This window comes from Podarcis filfolensis (assembly GCF_964270895.1).
Source record: "Podarcis filfolensis genome assembly, chromosome: 12".
NCBI lineage: Eukaryota > Metazoa > Chordata > Lepidosauria > Squamata > Lacertidae > Podarcis > Podarcis filfolensis.
This window is the reverse complement of record NC_139614.1, coordinates 10,063,270-10,076,136: the sequence shown is the minus strand read 5'-3', so window position 1 is coordinate 10,076,136 and position 12,867 is coordinate 10,063,270. Positions and strand designations below refer to the sequence as shown.

The window sequence follows — 12,867 nt, the reverse complement described above, 5'->3', positions numbered from 1 at the left end:
GGCCGGATGCAGCCCAATCGCCTTCTCAATCTGGCTGGCGGATGGTCCGGTAATCAATGTGTTTTTACACAAGTAAGAGTGTGTCCTTTTATTTAAAATGCATCTCTGGGTTATGTGTGGGGCCTGCCTGGTGTTTTTACATGAGCAGAATGTGTGCTTTTATTTAAAATGCATCTCTGGGTTATGTGTGGGGCCTGCCTGGTGTTTTTACATGAGCAGAATGTGTGCTTTTATTTTAAATGCATCTCTGGGTTATTTGTGGGGCATAGGAAATCGTTCATTTCCCCCCCAAAAAATATAGTCCGGCCCCCACATGGTCTGGGGGATGGTGGACCAGCCCACGGCTGGAAAAGGTTGCTGGCCCCTGGTATAGACTGTGCTTTTCTCATGCATGATGAAGCAATTGTGCTGCTGGCTACTTCTGACAAGCTTTTCAGCACGTCAGAGCACATGAATCTAGCTCTCTCTGGTGGCTCTATCTTAGAATCACACTTTGGGAGGGCTAAGTTGATAGGGATATTGCAGTTTTAGAGATGCAAAAGCAGCAAAGCTTTCACAAAAGCATAACACTGAAAAAGGTTTGTCATTATATCTGCTCTAAATAAGAATGCCGTTACTCATGGAGAAGGTATCAGAACAAAATCTGTCACCAAGGAAAGGTGATGGGACATAGAATTCAGTTTCACACAAACACCAGTACAGTGGTACCTTGGGTTAAGTACTTAATTCGTTCCGGAGGTCCGTTCTTAACCTGAAACTGTTCTTAACCTGAAGCACCACTTTAGTTAATGGGGCCGCCCGCTGCCGCCGCACCAATGGAGCACAATTTCTGTTCTCATCCTGAAGCAAAGTTCTTAACCTGAAGCACTATTTCTGGGTTAGCGGAGTCTGTAACCTGAAGCGTATGTAACCCAAGGTACCACTGTATTGTTTCTTTTTGATGCAGCAAGTTTCTAGTTGTTGAAGCTGCAAAAATAGCCTGGAGAACAAATGGGCAAAGCTTGGTAAAATCTTGATAGATGGCATAGACTTTCCCCATGACTAGAAGAAGTAAAAAATAAAAATAATAAGCAGAATGATCAAGTGCATCCAGCTTTGCTTAATTTGCAGTTTATGCAAGTTGCAGAAAGCAACTTTTACCCCAGAGAAGCATTCTGACATACTTTAAAGCACAGCATACTGTTCTGCTTTTTTCCCCCCTGAAGAAGCAAGCAGGCAGAAATGCATGACTGCGCCAATACCTCTTGAACTGCCGCAGCACAAGGAAGGCAGAAGCAATAAGCTGGATGCACATATATATCTGCTCATTTTAGGTAGCAGTACCTTGCTCTGGAATAAACAGAAGTCAAGAGTAAACAACTGTATTACACCGCTTTTAGAATGTGTTCCTAGCTACCTTTTAGTTGGGAAAACGGGCAACAGATCTCGTGAACTGGACTCTAGCCAATTTTTCTCCTACAATTGTAATGAGTTTCCTGTATTGCTACACCTTCTGGCTCTTTGCCAATAAAGTCAATACATAACTCCGGCCGTATCTTCAGAGGATGCCTCACCCCTTTTAATGGTTGCCTGACAACCACTCTTGCTACCTACGTTTGGATGGCATCAAGACCTGCCATCTTCATCTTCAAGAGGCGGTCTTTCCAGTAGTACCGGGGAACGCGGGAGTAATGGAAGCTGCCCGAGATGTAACGGAATGGTTTCCCATCCTTGAGGAAGCAGTTGTGGACATAATCGATCCCAAAGCTTCTCTGGGATGTGACCTGTGAAGATATGTTAGGTGGACAGGAGCTTTAGCTTTCGGGAAAGAACAGAAGTTTTTATTTTATTTTCAATTTTTTTTATTGAATTTCCAAATTTTTAACAAATACAACATAACATAAAAAACAAAACACATAGAAAACAGACAAACATAGACAATTTCTTCCAATCAAAATCCAAGCTAATTTCCATTGTTAAGTGACTTCCTCAAATCCTTCCTAACTGATTTTCATTAAATCTCATTTAGCAATTTTCCAATACTCATTTTCTAATACAATTAACTAATTCAAATTACTAACTTCCTTCCTTTTCATCATAATCTCAATCCATAGTATTCTACAATTCAACATATCTTAATCCTAAACCAATTATTATTTTATTTTATTTTTTAACACAAGCAGAGACATGGCCCTTCCATGCTAGGAGAGGGAGGCACAATTTCCTCTAACCAACATTTTCCCACCTCCGGTCTAGAATTTATTCGTTTCAGGCAAACAGTAACAGAACTGACCACCACACATACAAGACCCAAAACGCACCGCTGTGCTGATCAAACGTTACCAAAATTACAATTTTAACCTTTACAGCAGAAGTGGGTAGCCTGCAGCCCTCCGAATGTTACATTGGACATGCAAGCTGGGGCTAATAGGAGTTGTGAGTCCAATAATATCTAGGTGGTGCAGGTTAGTCACCCCTGTGCTAGGGAATATTTATTATAACCCTGCCCTGGCATTATTATTTCTGCCAAATCATTCACTTCGTTTTGATTATCTGTACCAGCACTGAAATATTCAATCCTAAAAGAAACATCTATAAATCAATTCTCTCTACAAAATCAGCACTTCTTTCTTTTTTTAAAAAAAAGAATTACAGTGGTACCTCGGGTTAGTAACTTGATTCGTTTCTTAACTCGAAATTGTTCTTAACCTGAGGTACTTTAGCTAATGGGGCCTCCCACTGCCACCGCACAATGTCTGTTCTCATCCTGAAGCAAAGTTCTTAACCTGAGGTACTATTTCTGGGTTAGCAGAGTCTGTAACATGAAGCGTCTGTAACCTGAAGCATCTGTAACCTGAGGTACCACTGTACATTGCTACCTTCCGCTTTTTCTTTCAACCCTCTTATTTTAATATTTTTCGTTCATAACCCTATTCTATAGGTGCATGCCTTTAGGTCTATATTAGCCGTCCTCTCTCTCCCAACCCTGATCGTCTTCTGTCTTGGATCTCTTGCTCTTCACATCCCACCAGCCTTAAAAGCTCTGCCCTCACTGCCCAGTTTAGCTTGAACCCATTTCTCAGAACACTTGCTGATGCCACCTCTCACGGTTTAAAAGCCAACTGTTTTATGAAATCTTTGGAACAATCCCCTAGTTCCCATGCCCTACAGGTAGCTAAGCATAAGCATAACTGAAATAATCACAGATTGCTTCCCCATTTCCCCAACTGCTTTCTTTGTTGGTCCCTGTACTGATTTTTAGACTGCAAACTCAAGTCAGGGACCTGTCCTCCTCTTGCATTCCATCCACCACCATGCACACGGACAGTGCTATATAATTAAATATCTACTTACTAATCACTCTACCGTACTTCTCTATTTCAGGCAGAAGTTGCAAGTTCTTTCCTTGGGTCGTGTACTAAAATAAGATTTTAATTCCACCAAAACAGTCTTATTTAAGTTCTTCCACAGCATGAATTAGTTCTTCCACAGCATGACAAGATAGCAATCCTACCGCAAGGTCCACTTGGGATGAGCAGGGACAGAATAAATAAAAATTTTAAAAATTTAAAAATCGTCCAGTAGCGCCTTAGAGACCAACTAAGTTTGTTCCGGGTATAAGCTTTTGTGTGCATGCACACTTCTTCAGATACACTGAAAGAGAAGTCACTAGACCCTTATAGATAGTGGGAGGGTGGGGTGGGGTTTTTCTCAGAAGTAGGAGATGGGTGATTGACTCAATGGGTATGGTAAACTGTTGGACTGTTAACTACACTTAGTCCTGTGGGGAAAAAGCAAGGGATAGTAAGCAGGCGACCAAAAATAGCTTTAGCATATGTCATGAGACAAGAATCCAATATCCAGTAACTCTATTCAGACCAGGTCTCTCCATAGTTTTCAGTTTAGTAATAAGTTGAATGTATGTCGTTGGGGAAGAGACTCCTCTTTGTAGTCAGGGCTAGATTTGAGTCTTCTTTTAATTTGTATACCACTTTCCACAAAAGGAGATTGTGTTCAGAGTAGGTCACAATACACAAAGCAGAAGCAGCAATACACAACACGCCAAAAGCCACAACAATGAGTATGTTTTAATTTAATTTAATATTTTTAATGCATTTCAACAATTTCAACAGCAATTCACAGATCAAAACATAACATTCCAATACAGAAATCAATGCAAGAACTCTGGATAAATACGAAAGTGCCACCATACAAAAGCAGAAAATAATAGGAATTTTCAAAAACGCAACATTCTGCTTTGACAACTTGTCTCACAACCTTGTTGTTTCACAGTTTCTTACCTGGGGCAATGTTACACACCCCAAACATAGGTTATTCTCAGAGTTTTCATTAAAGTTTCAGGGGAGTTTCAAAGGTAGCATCCCAAAAAGCTATTAAATTTTGTACTTCATCTTATTCATTATAATTATTCTTTATTAATTTATACACCACTTTTTCAAAACAGGGCTTGGTAACAGAAGTAATAGAAGATTCCATGACTTGCAGGTCTAAGCACCTGCTCAGCAGTATTCCAGAGAAATTGTGGCATTTTATGAACAAGAAGATGCACTGCACAAGCCAAATGAAATAAATTATTTTATACTGATGGATGAGTGAGAACGCAGAATTATCTCAGTTATTTCTGCTCTACTTCCCAATCTCATTGGCATTCCATAATAAAACGTCCCTGGGCTAACATACACAAAAGTGTTTTGTCCGACCTTGTACAAGCCAACAAAGAATGGATTCAAGAAATAGGCAGCAATATTCAGAGGAAATATCTGCCCTCCGTGAGTATGCCCAGACAAGATCAAATTTATATCTGGCCGAGCTTGGAGAGCCCATTTAGCAGCAAGTGGCTGGTGGGCAAGAAGAATGATGGCATGATCTGTGCCACAGTCTCCAAGAGCCTTATTTAAATCCATCCCATGGCCAGGGTAATGCATTGCAGTAGCCTCGATATCGTCTACCCCTGCCAGACAAAACCAATCGGTGCTCCTACCATTGGGGGACATAATCTTGATGTTCTCATTATGCAGAGGGCGGATGTTTAGTGATCTCAGCACTTCAAACCAACTGTTGACATCAGAGGTATAATACTCATGATTGCCTGTAACAAAATAAGTTCCCAGTGGGGAGTTAAGCATGCCAAGAGGTTTCACGGCATGCCCAAGGCCTTTCACGTCAGAATCAGTCAAGTCACCCACAATCACCGTGATATCCGGTTTCAAGGCCCTAACCATTTTTACAACCATTTCCAGTTTGGTCTTGCCAATGGTTGGCCCCAGGTGAATATCTGAAAGCAAGACCACCTTCAACTGGTCCATAGATGGTGGCAGTTTGTGAAGAGGAATCGCTACTGACTTCACTGCAGGAGGTTGAGAAGCATTGAGGAGTCCCAGAACGGTCAACACAACTGTCAACACAACCGCTAGAGCTGGCTTTATTGCCAGTTTGGCATTTTTACTGGCACTGCCCATCTTTGCCTGTCTTTGGAGCAAGAGATTATAAACTTGTTCCAAGGAGCCTAGGATGAAGAGGCAGAATATAAGGAGAATGTACCCTCCAAGGCAGGTATGAGCAGCTAAAGAAAATAAATATGGTTCCTCTGCAACAAGCAGCAGAACTGTAAAAAAGCTTGAGTGTGCCAAAATCAGGAACATTAACACAGTTGTTTTCCATAAGGTGAAACAGGACAACATGGGAGTTGGTGATCTGTAGAACACAGTCACAAGGCTTCTCCATATGTGAAGCGATCCTATGAACATCAGGGCGTTAGCAAATAGTAACATCTGCAGTCTGACCAGCCACCTCAAACGCTTCTCCTCAATCCTGTCAGCCAAAAATGTCCGAGATGCTATCATGGAGAAGAAGACAATTCCAGCAACTGCTGCAGCCTTAGTTTTAAGGGACAACTGTTTGAAGATCATCTTTATTCTTGAATGGTCCCAGATTCTTCCTTGTTCTCCTACAATATTTTCCAGCAGGCAACAACGTAGCTCTGGAGGGATTTCTTGGTCTGAAATCCAGTAATACCATCAGCTCTGGATAATAAAGAACATTCCCTAGTGTAGAAACCAGGAAAAAGGAACCAATGATACACAGCAATTGCGACACTACATTTTATGATAAAAAAAAAAACTATTACTGTCTCGAAAATATTTTCAAAACACGATGAATTAGAAGTACAGTGGAACCTCGGTTTTTGAGCATCTTGGAAGCCGAACGATTCGGAACACGAATGCCGAAAACCCAGAAGTGAATGCGTCCATTTTTGAACGCGCCTTGGAAGTCGAACAACTTCTGAGGCACATTTCTCCATTTTCTCAATGGAATTTGCCGACCGCTCATTGCGCCTCAGTTGTCGAACATTTTGGAAGTCAAACAGTTTTCAGGAATGGATTACGTTTGACAACCGAGGTACCACTGCATATGCAGCAGCAGAATTTTGAGCTTCAGAAAGTGTAACCGTCCAATTCAAAAACCTCCACATTTATTGTGCCGTTTGAGAAGCTCACCGGCCAGAAGTGGGAGATCTGGTCCAGAAGAGCAAGGGGGTGGTTTTTGGCCACAGGGCTCTGGAATGTTCCCTCCCTTGGAGGCCTCTTCTCGGAAGCCGGCTGGTACGCGTGCGTACTTCTGAGCCCCAAGGGAGGACTGGGGGAGGAGATGGCTGAACTCCACATCCTGAACGGCACATCCTGGAGTTCAGCCATCTCCTCCCCCGGTCCTCCCTTGGGGCTCAGAAGTACTCACGTGTACCAGCCGGCTTCCGAGAAGAGGCCTCCAGCGACTCTTTGCAGCACATTTATGTCCACAATGTATTCTTACTTTGTAAATTATAGGCATCAGGTGTATAACCAGTTTCCACAAGAATCAGAAACGATCCTTCTCTGAACCAATTCAACTACAGCTAGCAGTTCATAAGTAGTGTTCCCAACCTCAAAGTTTACTCAGCTTTCGGAAATATTGTCTCATTTTGTGGGTTCAGCACCACAAACTGATACAGATACAATGGATGCTCTAGGAATGCATCTTATATTGTTCAGATGGTCCTGGTTAGCAGTGGCACCAAAATGACACATCACAACTAGGTGAGGCGAGAACGGAAAGGGCTGATTGCTACACAGGGTGAGTCAATTCCTGTTCCTGCATGATGTTTTTGTCCCACAGCAGCTGCAGCATCAGCAAACACAATCCTAACTGGCACAAACTCAGAAAACTAAAAAAAAAAAAAAATCACGAACACATCAGTCACACAAACACAAATGTTATGTTATCCACCCTGGCCAGTATAATCTTGACAAAATCTTGTAATTGTGAACTTTTTTGTGGTCTCGTTTGTGGCACATGACCAGGGGTGGTCCAAGGCACGTCTATGCCTGAGGCAGAACTTCCCCTGCCGCCCCCATGATGGAAGGGGGCACGAGGCTCTGCACGCCCCTCTCCATCTCCTCAAGCCTTGCCTTCCCAACAGGCTGTGCCAGGGAGGGGTGGGGAACTTCAGAAAGCGCTGCTCTTTAAGGAGAAGTACTTTCCTAAGTTCCTTTCCAGGAGAACACAGTGCCCCTTTGCCACTGCTGAAGCCTCCCTTACCTGGGTTGCTTCTGCAGCGGCAGTGGGGCGATGTGCTCATGTGAGCGCCGCCTCTTCCATTTCTGCCGCCTGAGGCAGCTGCCTCATCTAGTGTCGTGAATGGGCTGGCTCTGAACAAGAAGACTGCTCCTTACAATTAGGCAATATAGCAGACAAGAGTATGCTTGTAATTCACAAGTTCAGATCTTTGACATGGTTGTAGCCATTGTGATTCCACTCTTCTCAACAAGGATGCCTTGTTTAAGCTATTGTTTCCCATGCGTAATGCTTTGGGGACCTTAACGTTGTTTGTTAGTTACTGTTTTACCCAAACATGCCAATGGTTTTTCTGGATTGTCCAAAATTATACTTTCCATTGTAGCAAAGCTCATGAAAGCAAGATAATGTAACATGCACTTGTACTAACAAAGCGGCAATTCCTGTTCCTAAAACTAATGTAGGAAAAAATTATTCTGTGGTTGCGTCCATGTAAACTGGCTAGAAATAGCAATGTGCAACATCAAATACTATTAAGAGTCAAAGTTGGTTGCTGTTAAAAACTACAACACTGTCTGCTTCTTATTTTAATCACTGTCAGCAACACCTAATAGCCTCTAGCAAAAGGTTACATAATACTGGATTTTAAAATGCATACTGTATGTAAAGTAGCAGGTGAACAGATATCTTGTTTCCTTTTATGTTACTGCTAATGAGCTGCATTAGACGCAGGTGGCACTGTGGTCTAAACCACAGAGCCTAGGGCTTGCCAATCAGAAGGTTGGTGGTTCAAATCCCCACGACAGGGTGAGCTCCCATTGCTCGGTCCCAGCTCCTGCCAACCTAGCAGTTCGAAAGCATGTCAAAAGTGCAAGTAGATAAATAGATACCACTCTGGCAGGAAGGTAAACAGCGTTTCCGTGCGCTGCTCTGGTTCGCCAGAAGTGGCTTAGTCATGCTGGCCACATGACCCGGAAGCTGTACGCCGGCTCCCTTGGCCAGTAAAGCGAGATGAGCGCCACAACCCCAGAGTCGGCCACGATTGGACCTAATGGTCAGGGGTCCCTTTACCTAATGAGCTGCATTATTATTTAAATATTTCAACACAGTAGAACGATAAAGACCTTTGTAGATAAATCCAATAAATAATAAAATAAATTGCACCAAAGAATCAGGGAGGACTACACAAATACAGAAGGATAAAACAAAATTCAGTATTTTAAAAAGCTAGATTTTAACCAACAATTAAACAAATAAAAACATCACAGAATCTATCGCAGACATGCAATTCTAGAAAGGAAAAGCTACAATTTAGGTAGAACGTATTCTCAAAGTTTCCTAATTTACCTCAATTTTTTAAAAGTATGTGACATCACAAAAAATACAGAATGTGCAAAGGGCCATAAAATCATTTTACAGGTGAAGAACTAAGAAAGAATGCAACTCCAAAAGGTAGTTTCTCAATCAGCCATAGTTCCAATATAGGAAGCTGGGGGGGGGGGAGCAGCTTAAAGAAGGGGTACTTCCTAGCAAGGTGTTTGGAACGACATTGGTCAGTCTGTTGAGACTACCTAGCTAGACCTCTGGATTAGTAAAGCACATGGGGAATTGACAACCCCTGCGTGGTTTTGCTGATCCATCAGTCCTGCTGCAAAACGTGACATTTGCCAGGAAAAAAACCACCCAGCCACTTGTAAGTCCTGAGATTACATGAAGCTCAAGGGTCCCAGAACTTCTCTCCCAGACTACCATACAATGTGATAAGGTAAAAGGTAAAGGGATCCCTGACCATTAGGTCCAGTCGTGACCGACTCTGGGGTTGCGGCGCTCATCTCGCTTTATTGTTCCAGGTCATGTGGCCAGCATGACTAAGCCGCTTCTGGCGAACCAGAGCAGCACACGGAAATGCCGTTTGCCTTCCCGCCGGAGCGGTACCTATTTATCTACTTGCACTTTGACGTGCTTTTGAACTGCGAGGTTGGCAGGAGCAGGGATCGAGAAACAGGAGCTCACCCTGTCGCAGGGATTTGAACCGCCGACCTTCTGATCGGCAAGTCCGAGGCTCTGTGGTTTAACCCACAGCGCCACCCCGTCCCTTATACAATGTGATACTGGCTAGCATTGATTTATTTCATTTAAAATGCAACAGGAAGTCTTTCAACCTGTCACCTGCTTTCCACTCGTGGCTCACTCCCTTCCTTTGCTAGAGACAGGGGAGTAAATTCGTTTTATAGAGCACTCTGGGAGTTCAGCAACAGAGGAAAAGCAGTAGGAGCAATTCGTGTTGTAACGCTGTTTGGGAGCTCACGGCCTCAATCTTGTGTGGATCTCTGGGCTAGGCGAAGATAAGGGTCTTTACATGTACACAGAGCAAAGCAGCCGAAGCGAAACACACCCTTTTGCAACTCTGGCTATTTTCTGTGCGCTTCCTCAATCAGAATTCTGCTCAAAACCCTATGCAGTCCTCGCAGATCCCTCTGCTAAGGCTCGGTTCCCTCCTGTTCTTCACACACCCGACCCAGCCCTCATCGTACAGGAGACCCACTTGCATTCAGAGATGGCGGTGCGTGGAATTGAATTGCACTGCGCTCACCATAACGCAGCAGACCCACAACCCTCCACTGTTCCGGGGAGCCCACTGCGGAAATGCAAAAGAGTGCCTTTCTCCTGCGCAAGAAATCACCAAGGCTACGATCGGGGAAATGGGGAGGGGGATACAGCAGCAGCAATATCAACTTACAGTCGATCCAAATCCCGCATGCAGAAGCTGCAGTAAGAGCAGAGCAAACATTGCGGCAACCAAAAAAAAACCCCAGATGATGGGAAAAGGAAGGTCGTTTCAGCTTCAGCCCTCAGACCGCCTGACTTTGGAGTCAGCTGACTGGAGCTTCCGCCTCGGGTTCCCCCAACCAGCCAATTGCAATGCGGGGAAAAAAAGGAAAGAAGAGATGGGGAGGGGAGAGGGAGGAAAATGAATTCAGAAAAAGGTGACGCCGGTTTTCAAACCCTTTGCCAGCTTCATTATTTTTCTTCATCGCGTCTATTTATTGTCGATGCTGCTCTTGAAGGACGTAAATCACCCATAAGGCATTGCAATAAAATACCATTGCAATTAAGGGGAAAAAACACATTTTTATTCTGCAACTGAAAGCAATAAAATTCCTGCATTGCTCTGATGTGTGTGTGTGTAAAATTGTAAAACATCAGACGTTGAAAATTTCCTGATAAAGGGCTGCCTTCAGATATCTTCTAAAATAAGGTTACCATGTTTTTTTCAAAGAATCTGGGGATACTTTTTTTTTGAAAAGAAAAACGTTTTTTTATTTTTTAAAAAGATTAAGAAGTAATATCTTCTCTTCTGTGGTCTCCTCTGTTGTGTGGCCTTCCTCTGGGCCCCAGCTTGCTCTCTTGGAGCGCTAGGTGCCGTGAAGTAGGCTCAGACCAGGCCTGGGCTCAGCCATGTGTCCTTGCCCTCCTGGCGCTCTCCTACCTCTCCTCAGTGGCAGAAGCAGCAGTGCAGCAAGGTCAGGGCTCCCCTCTTTTTTCTCCTTCCTCTTTCTCTCTCTTCCTTCTCCTCCTCTCCTCCTTCTCCCTGCATTGGCTCCAGGGTTTTCTTGGCCCTCCCGGAGCACCACTGGGCAGTTGGCCGGGTGGCCAGGTGCTCTCACTCCTGGCTCGATTTTGGTTGCGAGGTGGTGTCAGCGGTTCCCCAGATGACGTGCCGGGCATCCCCGGTTCCCCCTCAACAGCGGCAGTCTCAGCAGCCCGGAGCCAGCCTGGTAGCGCAGTTGGCTCTGGCTGGCTTTAGGAGCTGCTTGCTGCCGTTGCGCCCGCCATTTTGCTTCGCCGGAAGTCCTCATATGATGTGTCTCGTGCTGTTGAACCAATTACACAACATTCATTCCCTACTACTAAATCTACAACACTTAAAATATAAGTCTGGGGACATTGAATGAAATCCGGGGACGGATTTTGTCCGGGGACAGATTTGTAAATCTGGAGACTGTCCCCGGGAAACAAGGAAATCTGGTAACCATATTCTAAAAGTCTGATGGGAGGTTGTTCTACAGGGAGGGTGCCGCTGCCGAGAAGGCAGGCATGTCCAAAGTCCATTTTGGGTGCCTAATCCGGCCCGCCGGTTGGTTTAATCCGGTCCCTGTAGCAGTTTATTTCCTAAAAAAAAACCCTCAACAACTTCAATCCTAAAAAAGGTTAACATCTTTGGTTGGCCCTCACGGCCCTTCACTTAATCAAATCTGGCCCTCTTTGAAAAACGTTTGGACACCACTGCCTATAACCTCACTTCTCACAGTGAGGGAACCGTCAGAAGTCCCTCGGAGCTGGACCTCAGTGTCCGGACTGAACAATGGGTGGAGACGCTCCTTCAGGTATACTGGGCTGAGGCCATTTAGGGCTTTCAAGGTCAGCACCAACACTTTGAATTGTGCTTGGAAATGCACTGAGAGGCAATGACGATCCTCTAGGACCGGTGTTATATGGTCCTGGCAGCCACATCTGGTCACCAGTCTAGAAACTCAGCTATAGTGTATTCTTGATTTGATTCAAAGCCTTCCAAATCCGGAAGTAACTGAACAATCCTTGATTACCAAACATACCCTCTGCACACCAGGATGAACACTTCACAGGGCCTTCTGCAGAAATCCACAGAGGTGCTCTCCCAGGCTACATGCCTCTTAGACAGCTAAACATTACTACACTGAAACCTAAGCATTCTTAATGTCCGCAGTCAAAATGTCGAGTGAGTTGGGAACGTCGGTTCAGCCCGAAGTGGCTGTGCTTTAACAGCACTTCCCAGAGATGGAATGAAGATAAAGTCCCAACCGGAGAAGAATGGCAGATTAACTTGATGGATTATGCCAAAATGGCAAAAATGACTGGAAGAATCAGAAATCAGGAAGACCAAAAATTTAATAAGGAACATAGCTGTCAACTTTTCCCTTTTCTTGCAAGGAATCCTATTCGGAATTTCCTTTAAAAAAGGAAAATGTTGACAGCTATGATAAGGAATGGGGGAGAATTTATCATTTATCTTAAACACAATCATAAACAGCAAAAACCATTAGTAGGATTGGAATAACCCTTGTCGTTTAATGGTGAATATTGGATATAACGGAGATGTAAAAGATCCGGAGTGTTATAAAAGACGCAGGAGGAAATGATGTGCAAGAGACCCACGAAGGGGAGGAGGGAAGTCCAGGAGATTCTTTGGAATCTTGTTTTTAATGCTGCATGTTGGTTGGATGTGTGATTGTGAAACTTTAATGTGAAAAACCAAATAAACAAATATATATATAT

At 43.9% G+C, this 12,867-nt stretch overlaps 2 protein-coding genes across 2 annotated transcripts in view; both read right to left on the bottom strand.

The window, feature by feature from the left end:
* The window catches only part of GLB1 (galactosidase beta 1), a 39,943-nt gene extending 29,515 nt beyond the window's left edge, over positions 1-10,428 (bottom strand). The window contains exons 1-2 of the mRNA XM_083578013.1: positions 10,292-10,428; positions 1,594-1,763 (exon numbers count right to left, since the gene is read on the bottom strand). Of these exons, the coding sequence (XP_083434139.1) occupies positions 1,594-1,763; positions 10,292-10,342 (221 nt within the window). The 5' untranslated portion in view covers positions 10,343-10,428. The remainder of the gene's footprint in view (positions 1-1,593; positions 1,764-10,291) is intronic.
* Positions 4,072-10,431, bottom strand: TMPPE (transmembrane protein with metallophosphoesterase domain). The gene is made up of 2 exons (XM_083578148.1): positions 10,292-10,431; positions 4,072-6,044 (listed from the first exon to the last, which is right to left on the bottom strand). Exon 2 carries the CDS (start codon positions 5,907-5,909, stop codon positions 4,572-4,574), a length of 1,338 nt encoding a protein of 445 aa, XP_083434274.1. The 5' UTR covers positions 5,910-6,044; positions 10,292-10,431; the 3' UTR covers positions 4,072-4,571.
* Positions 10,432-12,867: the final 2,436 nt, after the last annotated feature.